Source organism: Phalacrocorax aristotelis, chromosome 4 (assembly GCF_949628215.1).
Source record: "Phalacrocorax aristotelis chromosome 4, bGulAri2.1, whole genome shotgun sequence".
Lineage (NCBI taxonomy): Eukaryota > Metazoa > Chordata > Aves > Suliformes > Phalacrocoracidae > Phalacrocorax > Phalacrocorax aristotelis.
In genome coordinates, this window is record NC_134279.1 from 70,193,486 (window position 1) to 70,211,692 (window position 18,207).

At 40.7% G+C, this 18,207-nt stretch overlaps 1 protein-coding gene across 1 annotated transcript in view; it reads left to right on the top strand.

The window, feature by feature from the left end:
- The window catches only part of STK32B (serine/threonine kinase 32B), a 181,841-nt gene that overhangs the window by 84,947 nt on the left and 78,687 nt on the right, over window positions 1-18,207 (top strand). The window contains exon 4 of the mRNA XM_075091882.1: window positions 11,627-11,800. Coding sequence (XP_074947983.1) covers window positions 11,627-11,800 — 174 coding nt within the window. The remainder of the gene's footprint in view (window positions 1-11,626; window positions 11,801-18,207) is intronic.

The window sequence follows — 18,207 nt, forward strand, 5'->3', positions numbered from 1 at the left end:
TCACTGGGAACCGACGAGAAGAGTCTGTCTCCCTCTTCTTCATTCCAGCCTGTCAGGTATTTATACACATTGATGAGATTCCTCCCCCGAGCCTTCCCTTTTCCAGGCTCAACAGTCCCAGCTCTGCCAGCCTCTTCTCATATGAAAAATGCTCTAGTCCCTTCATCATTTTTGTGGCCCAGCACTGGACTCTTTCTTGAACTGGGAAGGCCAGAACTGAATGCAGTACTCCTGATGTGGCTTCACCAGTACTGAGAAGAGAGGAAGGATCACCTCACTTGACCTGCTGGCAGCACTCCTCCTAATGCAGGTCAGGAGTTGGTCTACTTTGCTGCAAGGGCACATCGCTGGCTTATGGGCAACTCGGTGTTCATCGGGAACCCAAGATCCTTTTCTGCAAAGCTCTTTTCCAGTCACTCAGCCCCAGGTGCATGGGGTTGTTCCTCCTCAGATGCACATTCCACCTTGTTGAAATTCAACTGATTTCCCTTTATAAATTTGTGCAAACTACTCCCAGTTACATTCTTATCTTTCAGGGGAAGATCATCCTTGACCAACCTGGTAGCCTTCTATGATGGTGTGACTGGCTGGGTTGATAAAGGGAGAGCAGTGGATGGTGTTTACCTCAACTTCAGTAAGGTGTTTGACACTGTCTCCAATAACCTCCTCATAGATGAGTTAAGGAAGTGTGGGTTAGATGAGAGGACAGTGAGGTGGATAGAGAACTGGCTGAACAACAGAACTCAGAGGGTCGTGATCAACAGGACAGAGACTGGTTGGAGGCCTGTCACTAGTGGTGTTCCCCAGGGGTCTGTGCTGGGTCCAGTCCTGTTCAATATAGTCATCAATGACCTGGACAAATGGACAGAGTGTACCCTCAGCAAGTTCACTGATGGTACCAAGCCGGGAGGAGTGGCTGATACACCAGAAGGCTGTGCTGCCATCCAGCGAGACCTGGACAGGCTGGAGAGCTGGGCCCAGGGGAACCTCATGAAATTCAACAAGAGTAAGTGCAAGGTCCTGCACCTGGGGAGGAAAAACCCCAGGCACCAGTACAGGCTGGGGGCTGAACTACTGCAAAGTGGCTCTGCTGAGAAGGCCCTGGCAGTGCTGGTGGGCAGCAAGCTGACCCTGAGCCAGCACCATGCCCTTGTGGCCAAGAAGGCCAATGGTATCCTGGGGTGCATTAAAAGGAGTGTGGCCAGCAGGTCGAGAGAGGTTATCCTCCCCCTCTACTCTGCCCTAGTGAGACCACATTTGGAGTGCTGTGTCCAGTTTTGGGCCCCCCAGTTTAAGAAAGACAGGGAACTGCTTGAGCAAGTCCAGCAGAGAGCTAAGATGATGATCAGGGGAGTGGAGCATCTCCCTTATGAGGAAAGGCTGAGAGACGTGGGTTTGTTCAGCCTGGAGAACAGAAGACTGAGAGGGGATCTTACTGATACTTTTAAATATCTAAAGGGTGGGTGTCAAGAAGATGGGACTAGGCTCTTTCCATAGTGTTCAATGACAGGACAAAGGGCAATGGGCACAAACAGGAACACAGGAAGTTAATCTTAAATGTGAGAACAAACTTGTTTCCTGTGCGGGTGCCAGAGCAGTGGCACAGGCTGCCCAGGGAGGTTGTGGAGTCCCTTCCCTGGAGACATTCAAAACCCCGCCTGGACGCGTTCCTGTGCCCCCTGCTCTGGGTGTGCCTGCTCAAGCAGGGGGGTTGGACAGGATGATCTCCAGAGGTCCCTTCCAACACCTACCAATCTTCCATACAGGGGGTGTTGGTTGGCAGCCAGCTGAACATGAGGCAGCAGTGTGCCCAGGTGGCCAAGGGGGCCAACAGCATCCTGGCTTGTATCAGAAACAGTGTGGCCAGCAGGAGCAGGGAAGTGATTATCCCCCCGTACTCGGCACTGGTGAGTCCACACCATGAATATTGCATTCAGTTTTGGGCCCCTCAGTACAAGAAGGACATTGAGTTTTTTGAGCCTGTCCAGAGAAGGGCAACAAAGCTGGTGAAGGGTCTGGAGAACAGCTCTGATGAGTCTTACGAGGAGAGTTTGAGGGAACTGGGGTTGTTCAGCCTGGAGAAAAGGAGCCTGAGGGGAGACCTTACTGCTCCCTACAACTGCCTGAAAGGAGGTTGTAGTGAGGTGGCTGTTGTTATCTTCTCCCAAGTTACTAGAGATAGAACGAGAGGAAATGGACTCAAGCTGTGCCAGGGGAGGTTTAGATTGGATATTAGGAAAAATTTCTTTACTGAAAGAGTGGTCAGGCATTGGATGAGTCTGCCCAGAGTGGTGGTGGAGTCACCATCCCTGGAGGTATTTAAGAGACATGGAGATGTGTCACTGCAGGGCATGATTTAGGAGACATGGTAGTGTTGGGTTGATGGTTGGACTTGATGATCCTAGAGATCTTTTCCAACCTTAAATGATTCTATGATTCTGTGATTCTGTGATATGCTTGGAATTTATTTCCAGGATCAGTTGCTTCATCCCCTTTCTAGGGATTGAGGTGAGGCTGACCATCCTGTAGTTCTCCAGATCTTCCTTATTTCACTTCTTGAGGATAGGAGTGGCATCTGCTTTTCTCCAGTCTTCAGCCACCTCTTCCAGCTGCCATGACCTTTGAAAGATACTTGGCAGCAGCCTTGAAATGAAATCAGCCAGCTCCTTCAGCATTCATAGTTGCAATCCATCAGGCCCCATGAATTTATATACATCCAGATTGTTTAAGTACTCCCTAACCTCATCCTCCTCTATCTAGGGCCTTTCTTGCTCCAGTTTTTCCTCTGGGACCTGGGATTCTTGATTTGTGGTCTTACCAGTTGAGATTGAGGAGAAGAAGGCATTGAGCACCTTGGTTTTCTCCACTTCCCCTGCCTCATTTAGCAACGGACTGATATTTTCCCTACTCTTCCTTTTTCCGACTTGTAGAATCGTTTCTCATTGCCCTTCACATCCCTTGCCAGACTCAACTCCAGGTGAGCTTTGTCCTTCCTAACTCTATCCCTGCAAGATCAGACAGCAACTGTGTTCCTCCTGGGTCACCTGCCCCCACTTCCACCTCTTGTACACTTCTTTTCTCTGTTTGAGTTCAGTTAGGATCTTCTTGCTCATCCATGCCAGATTCTTACTGCCTTTGCTTGATTTTTCTACTCATTGGGATGGGCCATAAGTTATAGTATTTGCAAGTTGAAGACTGAGCTCTGGACTTGCATCCCAAATTCAGTCCATGTTTTTAGTCTGCTATTCCCAACGAACTTTTTCCTTGTCCACTTCTTTCCCAAGAACCTACTTTTCTTGGTGAGCTGTTTCCTGTATTGACAGTGGGGCACTTGTTTGTGTAAGCCGTTTCCCTGAGTTCTTCACATATGCTGCCTGTTGCTTGCTTTAATTGGATATGTTTGAGACAAGCAAGGGAAAAGAGAGGCTAGTTGGCACTATACAAATAATTGTTACTGCTGTAGTGCCACGTGCATATGTGATATAAATTGGCAGTTATAATAACACAAAATGACAATGAAGAGCTTGGTGAGCATTTGCTAAGTATGAGGATAGCCAGTCACAGCACATCTCCAACACAGCTGAATGGATTTTAGAGACTGCATTCAGCTGAGAATAACAGCAAATCCGGAGTGCCTTCTATATATGCTCTCATTCACTCAACTAGAATAGAGCTCTCGTGTAATTGTGATGTAGCTACTGTAAGGAAGGCTATACATAGAACAGGAGACAGAGGAGACTTTTCTTTAATCCCTCAACAAAATACATATGAAAGATAAAACACTTGAAAAAAAAAATTGGTGAAGAACAAAGCTGACTTTGGACTCAGAGAGTAAAACTGAGAGAACTTAGTAAAAGCTGCCATGCTTTCTGTGATAGCAGAAAAATTAAAATGAGCCTTGATGGTGTTGCATCCAAGATTGCTAAAACTCCTAAACAAATAAACTGAGACATGAGCCTATTATACATTCATTTGCAAGTCTTACTCTATCATTGTCTAATAATATTTGAGAAAATACACACTTTATTATAAGACTCTGCCAATAAGTCTACAAGTATATGAACAAAAGAGCCAGAAAGATAATTAATTTTCTCCTGAAAAAAAAATTATCAGAAAGCACTTTTAGAGACGGACCTGGAAAAAAGGATCACTTAATATATGGGAATAAAAATATTGTCAGCGTCATAGTAATTGCTGGCAGTGCAGCTGTGTAGTAGTTATTCTACTTTCAGTCATTCATAGTACAGAAAAGATTCTTCCTATTTGCCTAACGTTTTCTAGGCCTCAAACAAATGTTTGTGAAGGGCACTTGTTGTCTCAGAAGTTACCTCCTGCAGTGGTCTTTCTTGGAATAAGTTCATCCAACCCTTGTCTACAAGATTTGGAGAAATATCATTGCTCCTGGATTAGAGAGCAGAGCTGGGACATGACGCTGCTGAGCTGAGGACGGGAACTAATTGCAGGCTTCCACTACCCAAGGGCATGGTGGTGATGGCATAAAGATGACAGTATCTACAGATGAAGAAAAACTCTTTTTGAAATAAATGTACACTGAAAAGATGAGTGACACAAGTGACAAGGTGCAGCAAGAGAAATCCCAACCAGATATAAGCAAAAAGTCTCTTCAAAACTCAATGTGTGGCTGGAACACACTTGGAGAGGCTGTGGAATTTCCATTCTTGAAGATTTTCAGAACTGCCCTGGACAAGGCCCTGGGCAACCTGACCTAAGTTTGAAAATAGCCCTGCTTCAAGCAGGAGGTTGGCCTTGTTGACCTCCAGAGGCCCTTCCATCCAAATTATTCTATGCATCTGTCCTACTGTTCAGTGAACACTACCCAATCACAATGTAAAGATGTGTATCTCATGTGATTGTGGGCCATATGCAAACCCTTGCTGTAAGCTCTTCACCCCCAGACTAGAGGAACACAAAATAGTCTAAACAGTAGGAACTTTTTCTAATTTAGTAGATAAACACCAACATTTAATCACGTGGTTTCTCTACCATATCAAAGAAGGCACCATGTTTAACAATAAGGAAAATATCTACAGTTATTACCATAACCCACGTCTCAAATTATCTCATCCACCACTAGCATGTGCAAAATCAGAGGAAGACATACAGAAGCTTCCTTTAGAGGGAGCAAAACATTGGCTGATTAGAGCCAGATGAAGCAATAAAAGAGAAGCTGCTCTAAGGTAAACCCTCCCAAATGATCAGGACTTACAAAGAACTTAAACCGTTCAAAACCACATTGATCAATAACCTGTTGTATACACATGTAAAAATACATTAATAAGGTTTATTTCATGAGGTGAAAGCAAAGCATGCAGTAAAACAAGAAACAGCAGTTATTTGTTCTGTGTTTTGCTTTTATGTTTAGTTCATTGCCCTTCCTTGCTGTCTGCCTGTTGCATGGTTGTGTAGCTCATGATGAGCTGAGCCAAATGTTGTGGCACTACACATGGAGATGATGAGCAGCTGGTTTTTCAGGTCAGAGAGGGTTTGTGGCCTTATGTCTTCAACCTCCTGGAGGGAGAAAAAGACTTTTCCTCCGTGTGTGGATGAATACTAAACTGCGTCTAAATGACAAGCCTTAGCTGGTTGGGAGCTAATATTAATTGGTGTATTGGTGGATTATTGGTGGAATATATACTATGCTAATAAGTCTGTAACATGTCTCTTGCTATCTTTGTTGAGACAGAAATTCTTGGTATCTTTAATTTCTGGCTATTTTTATTTAGTAATTTTTCTTAGCTGTCCCTTTGGTCACATAAGAGCTAAGTAGAATTTGGGAAGTTATGTCAAATAAGTGTAAACAACTTAATTCTTTATAGAAGAGTTTTCCTGTTCTCAAAAGGTTTTTTTACATAATCTCGAAAGATATTTTTATATATTTATAAAGAAATAAAGGAAGGAATTGTCCTTTGTTCTTAACAGCATTTGGAAAAAATTACTCTTGTCCTGAGTTTAGAAATAAATGCATTTCCACTGATTTGCAACAATAGACTTCTATTAAATATTTTGCAAGCACAAATTGCAGATCCCAATAACCAAGGCTTATCCATTTTCCAAAAGGACAAAAGAAATCTATAGAAATGTAAGTAAAACAGATGTTATGAAAGAACATTTCCAACATTCCTTCATAACACTTGCATACTTGTATTTATGAAGCTCATTAATCTTGGCAGTTTGTCTCTTGAGGCTTTTCCTTGGCTGGCAGAACACACAAACTTGACATTACTTTGATTAGCTTGAACATCTCATTTTATAAGGTACATAATTCAAAGATAAGTATTTGTTATTCTCAGGCACAGTGGGTAGAAGAGTTTTCAGCATACCTTTTCATCACAGGTAGGTTTGTAATGATTTGGTCTATGAATGAACCTGCCTGCTCTCTCTTGGACAAGTTGAATTGGCTTATGGAGGTTTTCCCTGCTGGGATCTGCCTGTGTTTGAAAGGTTCTTCAAGGCTTTGCTAATCCAGTCCAATGCTGAGCAGCTCTGCAACAGGAATTGAGAAGGTGTCACAGAAGGAACCTCCAAGGCACCGAGACACAAGGCCAGTTCTTTCCAAGCCCTTGGTGTTCTTTGTTTGACTGCAAAGTTAGGAACTAATGCACTGTTACAGTTCTCTGCTTTGCACTGTTCTGGGACTTCTACATCTACACTGGGGAAATCTACAGTCACTAGGGTGTTCATGTCACTAAAAAAATTACCTCCTCCTTTAATGCTACCAAAGGAAAACTGGGAAAGATCCTTCTTTAAATTTCTAATTAGGAGCTACTAAGACTTAATCTTTTATCATATTTGGTACACAGCAGAGATATTATATGAATATCTGAATTGCGCATAACTTCTTTTAACTGGTTACCTCAGATTTATGAAGTTTGGTTTGGGTATAATGATGTAATTTTTCTAATGTATTTTTACTCTTAAATTAGTCACATATAAAATATCCATCATTATGTCCTTTTCCCCAGGTAATACATATGAAACAAGAACTCTGTATAGTGGGTGCTTCCTCTGGCAGGATTTCAACAAAAAATTACCCTAGCTAACTAAGATGAAGGAATGCAAAGGGGAAAAATTATCTTAATAATTCATCTGTAACTGCCTTTGTGAAGAGACAGAGCCACAAATAATAAATACAAATATGATATAAATACAAAAAATAGATATTATTAAAGCAAATATACAGATATAAATATGGAAACAGATATAACTTATTCAGAAAGTGCTTTGTTTAAATTTGTTTCCATGGAGGATTTTGTTCAATGGTAGTTTATCTTCCAGTCTGAAAATAATAAAAAATCCAATTCGCTGTTGCTAGAGGCATTATTATTTTATCTTAATTTGGTGAAAGCTCATTCTAATGCATTAAAAGTTTTCTTCAAGCAAGAGAAAGCAGACACTAGCTCTATAATTAGTACTTTTTTCCTATGACTTGTTCATGACAAGTATAAGTATAAGAAACAAACAAAACAAAACAACAAAAAAGAAATTTACTCCAAGTTATTTACCCTTTCATTTCAAGGAGGAATAAAATTTTGCCTTTACAGTAATTTAGTAATGTATTATTAGTATTCAATATGAGTCACAATGCTACAATTCATTCATCAGGCATTTCTCAGTTACCTGGTTAACATAAAAATCCCAAACCTCTGATTTTACTTCAAAAACCAATCAGCCCTTTTGTATGCCGTTTGCCGTTGAGCAGATAAGAAGCTTACAAAAATAAAATTATGAAACTTACTCAAAAGACTAATCTTCACTGGGCTGATTTGCCACCAGCCCCTCCCCAGACTGCAGCAATATTTTCAAAGATTCATTTTTCCTGTGGCAAATATTTCACTTGTTGTCAATTTCAATTCTTAGACCAATAAATCAAAACTACTTATTTGTTGGAATACTGAAAAAAAACAAGAAGCTGAAAAATAATACCTCATTACTTGTGTAAAGAAAGAATACTGGATTTGTACAAGGGAGAGAGGCAGAGGGCACAACTGCTTGTGACCGTGACAAACGAAACCGGTCAGGACACCAAGTCCTGCAAATCCTTAGCGCAGAGCAGGAGCAACAGCGTCCAGTACCCAGCTGCACAGCAGCACCTGGAGCAACTCCTGCTCTGCATTCAGTAGCTTAAAAATTTGTAGCTGCAGGAGCTACTTAGTGGAGCAGCCATCAGCTCCAGGGAACTCCGCTATTTGCCACGCCCAAGATCTCCTCTAGCTTGCAGACACATCATTTCACTGGGATGAACTCATTTACCCTCCAGAAGTTCTCTTGGAATGGTCTTTTTTTGCAGTACCTTTAATAACATTGTGGTCTGGTCCAGATAGTTGAAAAAATGCCATCCACACAGGTTTGACCCAACTGGTTTGACTGTGCAAGGAAAACACCCATGCCTCTATGCATATGATTAGTATAATGATGTGTGTCAGGTGTGATAAAATTTAGAGTAGTTGAAAAATTCTGCTGATATATGAACATATCCATCCACAGCATTGGTTCTTTCGAACTTGGCCTATACAGCTTATAGCTTAACTACACCAGTAGTCAATTCTTCTGGCAGGATCAGCAAAGTTACCACAGATATATTTCAAAACAAATGAAATAAAAGTCTGGCTCCAAGTAAAAAAGAACACTGGAGAGGATGTACAGAGCTCCGCAAAAGCTATGTCTCAGTGTGCATCATTCTAGCTGTAATGTCTAAATGAAACTGGCCTGTGCCCCATTCATGTCATGATAGATTCAGGAAAGTTGATAAGTGCAAACATTAGCCATACATCTGAATCTCTGCAGGTTTGGGTTTTTTTATTTTCTGCTTGGGTTCAAAACATTTTCTTCTAGGGGTAAAGTAATCTCTGAAAGTTTGTAGGGACTGCACTTACCTTAGTATGTTTACCTGAGAGGCAAGGTACAGTAGCAGGAAACCAACATAGCTAATTGGTCTGACAGGTCCCAGGGCAAAACCCATCTCGTCATCCTAGCCTGGATTCCCAGAGAAGCCAAACAGAGTCCCAAAAAGTCCTGAAGCAATGAATGGGTGGAGGCTGGCTGAGGCCTGGAGTAAAGCTTTATATATCTCCACACTGTTCATTGTTCATCCCTGAGTGTCTGCTCTCTGCTGTCTGCCAAGCTGGATATATGTCTAATCCGACCTGGTGTGGTTGCTTTTATATTGTTATAGAGTGTGAGTAGAAATAACATGCAACCCTCTGCACCTGGCTGTAGACATGCTCTTCTATGCAAAGAGTATTATTTCCAGACGTAATGAAAAGGGATAGAGTACTCTCTGTTTCCAGTTCAACTTTTTGATCTCTCTTTCAAATCATTCACAATTTGCAGATGCACTAAAAGCTTGCTTGGGACACACCGCTCCCTACTCACAAGCACAGGAAACCAGAGTGCATCCGCAGAGACACATGCTTGGAGTGAAAACGCAGTTCCATCAAGTGTTATCCTTCACCTGCATGTGGACAAGATTTCACATTTATTTCTGAATTGTTCTGATGGCTCTTTTATCTAGTCTAAACATTCATGAGTACACTTTGAAACACGCTTATTAGTTTCTCGGAAACTGAATTTAAAAGCAAGTTCACAGCAGTCATTCTTTACCCTGCCTTCACCCTCTGCCTCGTGTCTGAATCACTGAAGAAATGACTCAGGACATTTTCCTTCTCAAGACCAGAGGTGCATCAGAACCTTTTTTACTGACATGTAATCATATGATTCTAGGCACCAGGAGAGCTCTTTAGTCCCGGACTAGACACAATATTCACTTACACATTTAAGTAGAGATTTCAATCTGTAACATTTAATTTAGGATTTTTTCTATGTGAGAAGGAACCATACAAAAGCTACACTTTACTCAAGCAGTAACTGAAGGAAAAAATAACATCTCTCATTACATCTGCTCAATGCTGCAACTACTCAATTTAAAATAAAAGCAGTGTTAAAAAAGAAAAAAAAGATATTAAACTTAGCTATGTATTTAAGCTTTCCTTTTGCAATTGCTCCAGGCTTAGTAACGTGCAACATTCAGAATTATTTGAATATAATTGAAGCCTTCTCTTTTTTAATGTGTGTGTGTTATGAGTTTCTGAGTTTCTGGAGGTGAGTAGACACCATGTGCCACCTACTTTACTATTTTACTTCAGAGATTTGAGTTATTGAGAATTAAGTTTAATGCAAACAAGCAGGGCATTTGGCAGCCATACAGAAACGCAACAGAAGAGCACAGTACCTAGAGGCACGCGCTTCTCAGAACTGTGTTTGGAAAGAACAGAAAACATTTAAATTCAAAATGAACCATCTGTGACAACCCCCAAGCAGTGCCTCATTTCAGAAAGTGCAAGCCTGGGAATGAAAGTGAGACTGTACATAACTGTCAATTAAAATAATCTAATATAGACTTTTCTGCCTTTGGGGGGAGGGTGGGCACAGATTTTCTGGAAGCCCACTCTTTCTCATTTCCTTAGCGTATATTTTACAGTTCAGAAGAACTAAATCACGTCTGTAGCCGGCATATATTACACACCTCATGGGATAAAAGGTGATGGAAGAGGCTCTATCGTTGCAGATCACCTCTCAGCAGTTCCTATTCACAACTGGTATAAGCTAATATAACTTCACATCAAAATTAATTCTAAAACAATTTCTAAGAGAAGAGAGGCTTCATATTAGAAATGAGGTATTCACCATTCCCCATTTGGGAAATCTAAAATACTGTGTCTTAGGCAGTTGCATTCAGAAATGAAAACCAGAGAGTTTCTGTCAGTTTATTCAGATCAGAAATAAACAGAGAAATGGCAGCATAGCCAAGGTAAGTAGAAACACATGGAAATTCCTGCTTGCCCAAGCATTATATATACACTATACATTGGCTGACTACACCTTTGGATTTACAGGATTTAAATCAGATCAAAATTTGGTCCTCGGAGTATTCAACAGGCAGTTCTGGGAAGTGGTCCAGAAGAATTCAGTCAGTAACCATGAAGACTGTCATTTTACAAGATATAAGTTGCAGACTGAAAAAATATGTATTGTTAGGCAGTAAAATTACAGTTTTATTTCTTATTGAATTTGGAGCGACACTGCAAGCTATAGAAACTGCTCAACTAATAGAACATTGGGTATATTTACTGAATCTGGAAAATACCCTTGGGACAGCAGCTCTCAATCCTGCCAGGATACTTTCCACAGGCACTGAACTAAAGTTGTACATGTCTGAATACCAAGTGTGTTTCAAGGCCTTCCATTTTATCACTGCTGTTTAGCAAGCCATTTTGTAGACTGAATGAGTATATGGTTATTTAAAAATGTAAAAAACCCAAAAGGCATTTTAAATACTGTTTTATCAACATTCAGGTGTTAATCTATGGTTAAAACAAAATAATAGTACAGCTGCAGTTCAAGCTCTGCTTGCCTTGGATAAGCAGAGACTCCCACCACAATCAAAGTCTGGTCTCAGGGATGGACCACAGCAGTGAGAAATCAGTGTATGTCATTTGAGCAAATCATGGACTTGCTGTGAACAGATCTACTTAGTGAGAGCTACCCCAGGGCAGGGATGTGGCTGCATCTCCAACCCTGAGATCTCAGCTGAAACTCTTTATTCCAGGTATTCCTTTCAAGACGAAGAAGACATGTTCATGGTGGTTGATCTCTTACTTGGAGGCGATCTGCGTTACCATTTGCAGCAGAACGTCCATTTTAACGAAGGAACTGTTAAGCTGTACATTTGTGAGCTGGCGCTTTCCCTGGATTACTTGCAGAGATACCACATCATTCACAGGTGAGTGAATTTTATTTGAGGAATGGGCTGCTTTCTTCTGGCAGAGCAGCGGAATTTCATCACATATCTGATTACATGGATCTGTGTTCAAAAACCTCTGAAAAGTTTTCATTGTTATCCAAGGGTGGAATTTGGCTCTGAAAATGTTTTTTAAAGTGTTTCCTTTCTGCCCTCAGCCATTCAGTAGCTCCCATCTCCTTCTCACACTGCCCTTTTCTTGTTTATCTCACACAATGATGTATGTTTTCTACTATGGTCTTTAAACACTAAATACAACCCGTAACAACCTCCTGGCTGCTTTTAATTTATTTTTAGTTCTCCAGTGCCCCAATGTTCCTGAATGCAAAAATGTAATGCAGTACAACAGCTTCACACAACAGCATCGGGGAAAGGTCACAAAACCAAAGGCTGAGGATAAAGAATAATTCGTTTACTTGCAGAATCTTCATGAAGGTCAGAAGAAGGAAGAGAGGTGGGGAAACAAGAGAAATAGTAGAAATAAATTGGAATAGTGATAGATGGTGCATCCTTTTACACTTCTTAGATTACAACAATCTGTTATTTTTACTGCCTTACAGTGGGAAATCATAGAATTTGTGTCAAAAAAGGTGTCAAGCATCAGTGTCTGTTATTCTTAAACAATTTGGCATTTAACTGAAGCAGCAGGGTAACTTCTCTTTTTATGTTAACACAACAACTGTGAAATTATAAAATGATGGGCTTGAGCTTCTATTTTACTCTTTTTAGACTACATTGAGGATATTTCTCCCTGGTTTATCATGGTCTGAATACAAAAATAATCAGTTTTGTGTGTTACCAAAGCTGGATGTGAGTTTCAGAAACCAAACTAAAATAAGCTGTGCCACAGATCGTCCAGTGTCCAGTATAAATAAATTCCTCCAAATACATCAATTGAGAGTTTTCATCCTATCCGCCTACCAGAGCTGTCTCATGATTTTGTGATAAAGGACCAGTAAAAAGTATCATCTGACTTTCTGAAGAGGGAGGCTCTATACAAAATCTCTTTGATCTGAGGTGCAGTGGAAGATGGGTGTTCTGTATTACTGAAACTGTACAAGACAGAATTCATGTAAACATTGCAACAGATTTTAGGCTTGCAATTAAAACTCCCACAAGTGTTGTAAGCAATGTCTGAAATTTTGTATCTTTAGCACACTGTTATTGTTTTAGTACAGTTCCATGTATTTTACATATGTTTTCCTTTCTCAGTAAATATTTTAAAAGGGGAGCTCAGAATTTTGGCTGACATTTGTTTCTATGCCTTAAGGAATGTTCTTCGTGAAAAACAAATTGTTGAGCATTTTTCTCACCCTCATTTTCATGACAAGACATTTTGTGCAACTAGGCTGTCAAAACATTCATGAGAGAATCCAGTTTGTAATCAAAACTTGTACTTTGCTACAAGCCTGCGACTCAGTGTTTCACAGAAAAGTCTGAAAGATGGCAGATGTCTTGTGAGAATGAAGGACTGGATTAAGTCACTGTGGTTGTTTATAGCTTTTTGTGACAGTGTCTACATTGCCATGGCCCAACTGTGAAATTGGGCAAGACACTGTTCTCTTCTGTATTACTTCATCATGACTAGTAAGCACTTGATTTTACTTAATCTTCTCATTTACACTGGTTGTAGCATAGAGTAACACCACTGGTTTCAACACTTCTTGATTTGCACCAAGGCAGGGAAAGACGTGGAGGTCCAGAGCTGGCTGTTGGCTCCATTTGGAGGCAAGTTCTGGAGTTTGGTTTTTGCTTTCACTCTACACCAAAAGTTTGTTTAGGATAAAAAAGATCTGGTTCAGGACTCCACTGTGTTATAGAAGATATGTTTATTTTGAAGCTGGCAGGCCTGAGATCTGAGCATGGCTCTCCCACTTCACTGCTTACTGCCCAAACCACCCAACTGTGGCACGATGAGCCTTTCATCTCTTATCTTCCCACTAACTACCGTAAAATCCCAAATGATCCACACCAGTGAACATGTTACTTAGCCAGGAGAGTGCCAGCACATTCTGCCTTCTGCCTCAATGCTACCTGGAACAGCACAGTGCAGGACGGGGCTTCAGCTGCCATAAATCTTTGTAGCATGGCTGGCGTCAAGAGCACGATGCTGATTTAAATTGGCTCAGGAGCTGAGCCAGCAGTGATGCACAGTGAGGAGACATGTAGCCATTGCTTTACTGTTGCAAGCACACTATCTATCTCAGTCAGAGATTAAACCAATGAGCTGGTTGGTGTTTATACTTCATGGTAGCAGACCACAGCAATATCATTGTGACCAAGCCCTTCCAGCCAGCGTTGACATGCTAGCCTACAAAACTGTAGTAGACCTTTCACTTTTAAATGAGTGTATTAGCAGTAAAAGGGGAAAGAAAAGGTTACTGAGTCACGGAGTCACTGAGAGAACCCCCTACTCGATTTTGTTTGTGCTACAAAGAAAGAATAGTTGAATGATTCGTCAGACTGGGTAGGTGGATTTTCAGATTGCGGTACTATAAAAAGCTGAATATATGATGTGTGAGTCAGGAACTTAACTCCTCCTCAATATTTAGAGATGTGTATGAAATATGTTCCGGTTTCCATTACTATTGCATCTGGCAACATGACAGAATGTTTTTTCAAGATTAACCTGCGGCCCCAGGAGTTTGCTATAAAAGGAAGTGGTAATGAAGGAGACAGGAATTATCAGGCACGTAAGAATGGATGTGCAAATGTCCAGATCAGTGTTATGCCAGTTCCCCTTGGAGATGCCATGCAATGCCTCTGTATCTGCTGATGTGGATAATGTTGTGCACTTTGAATGTATCATTTCAGCAATAGAAGTATTGTTTCTGCAGGGACAACTGTAACCATAAATACTGTAAAAACCACTACTGTTCTGGTGCATTTATGAAACTTGTAATTTTTATTAATCACATCCACATGTATAAATCCATATTTGTCATGAACAATCCTGCAATAGTGGATTTATTCATCATGGCACAATAATGAATGCTGCACTGTGTATCTCACTCGCAGCTCTAGTGTAACTGTTTACATTTGCATAGGTGTTCAGCCAGAATTATAAAAACTTTAAAAAGAAAAGCTGTAAGTTTCAAGATATGATCTGAAGACTATTCTGGGCAATTTTTTCACTTAACTTACACAACAGCTAACTTAATATTGAGATATTTCTAAACTGTTAGTCACAGGTAATGGCTACATCACAAAACCCTATTCCTCCACAGCCCTGCTGTAATAATAATCTATCCACATTTCTTTATAATTCTTTAAAAGTTGGGTGAGCAGTGTTTATTGTAGACCCTCAGATCCAGTACACACAGAAAGGCTTCTGACAATTCACATGGTCTCATTCATTCTCAAATTTTGGAGCGAATCTGGCATTCTGCATTAGCGGACATCAAGTTTCACGATGTTATGACTAAACACATGCTTTTCATCACTGCTTGTATAATACCAGTGAATAACATGTTGGACAAAAGTTTTCCCATCAGAGGATGAATAAACTTATTTCAGCCATGAGTAACTCAACCTCCTCCTTTCACAAATGTTGCTCTTCATACATTTCAATAAAACCACCTGCTTCCTCACCAAAGTAGGCTGCCCATTTTCATTCAGCAGTAGCTCCAGGGCTGTCTTTCCCAGGATGCTCTTGCAGCTAGAGCACTGGCTTGGAGCAGCACTGGCCCTGCGGTGCTGCGGCTGCTGCCCAAGTAACACGCTTATACTGATAAAATCACATTTTCTCTTTCTAAGGGGGCAAGTGTTAACTGCATTGCCCTTACAACTTTTCATCATCGTTAGGCTCCATCGGTTTTCATCTGCTCAGAAAGGAGGCTGGATGTGGCAGATGTCTGGAAAGGAAATTGCAATAACCTTCCAGCACAATTTTAGGATACTGGACTAGCTGTTTGATCTGTAGGCCCAGGACTTCTTTATCTCAGTGGGGTTTTTTAATGCAAAACCATTTGGGTGTGTATATGTACATATAGAAGCATAAATATAAATTTTGGTCAAAGCACAATACTACTGGAATCAGTCCAGCTTGGCAGGTCTGTGCTGCGTGGCTGCTGTGATCACCACTCTGTTTTCCATTCCCCCAGGTTCTGCTTCCAATGGAGAGTAGCACCAGGAGGTATTCCAGCTCTGAACAGCTACTCAGCAGCAGTGCAGGGTGGGAAAAGCTAATGGAAAATGGTGACAAATCGAGCATTACATTTTCCTCTGCCAGCTGATCCACTGCAGAGTAAGGATGTCTTGCTGCTACCAGACAGACAGGATGTACTCTTCATTCAGCACTGCTAGGCTGGGCTGTGGCATAGGAGGCTCCTGTTTGTGCATTACCATTGAGCCTTTCCAGGTGTCAGCCATCTGGTGAAATAAGATAATTTGTCTAAATGATTAGGCCCTTCCCAGTCTCACTCGTGACACCATACAGCAAAAGAAAAAATTCTAATTTAAAATGTTCCCTTCATAACACTGTCCATTTAGTATGTAAGCAGTAAATAGGTTTGGAAATTATTTTAAAATGGAGAATTTGCCAGTTATTGTTTCTCACAGTTGTCACAGGCAGAATAGTGCCAACCTGAGTTTTACCAGGACCTATTAAAAAGGCACAGTTCCATATGGATTTCAGTAATTTTTTTCTTGCCGGTAAGCATCTGCAGGGGAATAAGAAAATGTAGTAGAGTCTGGAGTTGGTGAAATGCAAAAAACCCCAAAACCATAATATGACTACTATTCATAAGGACTATCAAAGACCATGACAGGTCAAGAGGCCTGTCCATTGAATTTTCTTAATTTGCCTTCCCATGTCTCTTCCATGTCTTTGTATTTTGTTCTTTAAACAAGTGAAGGCCCACATTATTTCCAAGGTCAAATTGCAGGAACCGATCAATGAGTTACGTAAGAGAAGCAAATTAGAAAATGTACCAAAACCAGACAAAAAGGAAACACCATGTGAACAACAAAGCACAGGAAACCTGCTGAATGCTTATGAAGCAGCACTGATCAAAACTAAAGTGATTCAGAAATTCTAGGCACAAAAGATATTTAAATTTCAGTTGTGTCCTTAAAAAAAAGAATTAGATATCACAAGATATGAAAATGCAGAGAACAAGCCTTTCAACTTTTAAACAGAGTTCTCTACCTACAAGAACAAATTAATTTTACTTCTGTTTGGCAACAGCAAAAGAAAAAGTTATTTGATGTACCAGATGACTTACTGCAAATAAACAAAGTTGGTTTGGAAACACACTGAGATTTCAATATTCAGAGGCTAGATTACTAATGAAGTAAAACCGCCTGTACTGGGGAAGAGAGACGGGGAACACTCTGAGACGCGTGCTGCTCAGTTGGGTGCTCCAGTCCTGCCGCTGGCACTGATAGAATCTTTTCTTATGGGCATAGTGTGCTAGTCATTATTCAGGTGAAATATCAGAAGACACCCACCACACCCTCACTCCTTTCATACCCCATTGCTGAGGGAGCCTCATTGCAATCAGCAGGGGATTGCTTGGTTCCTTAGAGTTTGCAAGTGAGTAGATGAAGTAGACCCTTGGCCCTTTCTTTCATCCTCCTTCTTCTCATTAGTGCAAAGTTGTAATAATGTGCTTACACAAAATATTTTGTTTAGCCAAGGAAAAGTCGTCTCACAAGCTCTACATCATTTAAAATTAGGTGTCCGGTCAATGTTAGGAGAGTGAAGACTCAAACTGCAGGTTGTTTGGCCAGCTATCTTGCATTAGGTGACAAACTTCCAGTGGCCAAAGATAACCTAACTGACCCCATCCTAAGTGTTTGTGCTGTATACAGCTCTAGAGAACAAGTACCCCTCAGTAAAATAAAAAGGTTCTGTGATTGTAGTTGGTTTTATTATTCCTTGCTTCTCTGTTTAAAAACAGACATTCAGACAAGCATAGGTATGATCTAGACATAGACAAGTGTAAAACACACATCTAGAAGAAAACGTTACGTATTAATTCTTATTAAGTCTTCTATAATGTAACTAGAAAGAATTTCAAATAATTTTATCGGAATTCTAATTTTTACACACAGATTTAAAGGTTTTCTTTAATCCTTTCTTACCTCACTGTCATTTAGCTGCAACAAACAAAATAAACATGAAAAAAAATCTTGTTTTTTCTAAAACTCTAAAATCACAATACCATCACTAGGGTGTTGTGGACTTATACATGTCTGATTTGCTCCTACTAGTTGCAGGTCCATACTCCTCACTGCCAGAAAACAGCTCTCTTGGGGCAAGATAGAGCATTTCCATAGAGGGAATCAGCACTTCATACTGTTCATGGCTAAGTACACAGGAACGGGAGGCAGTGTAGAGAAACTGAGACCCAGGCAAATTCAGACTCTCTGTCATGTTAGGAGGT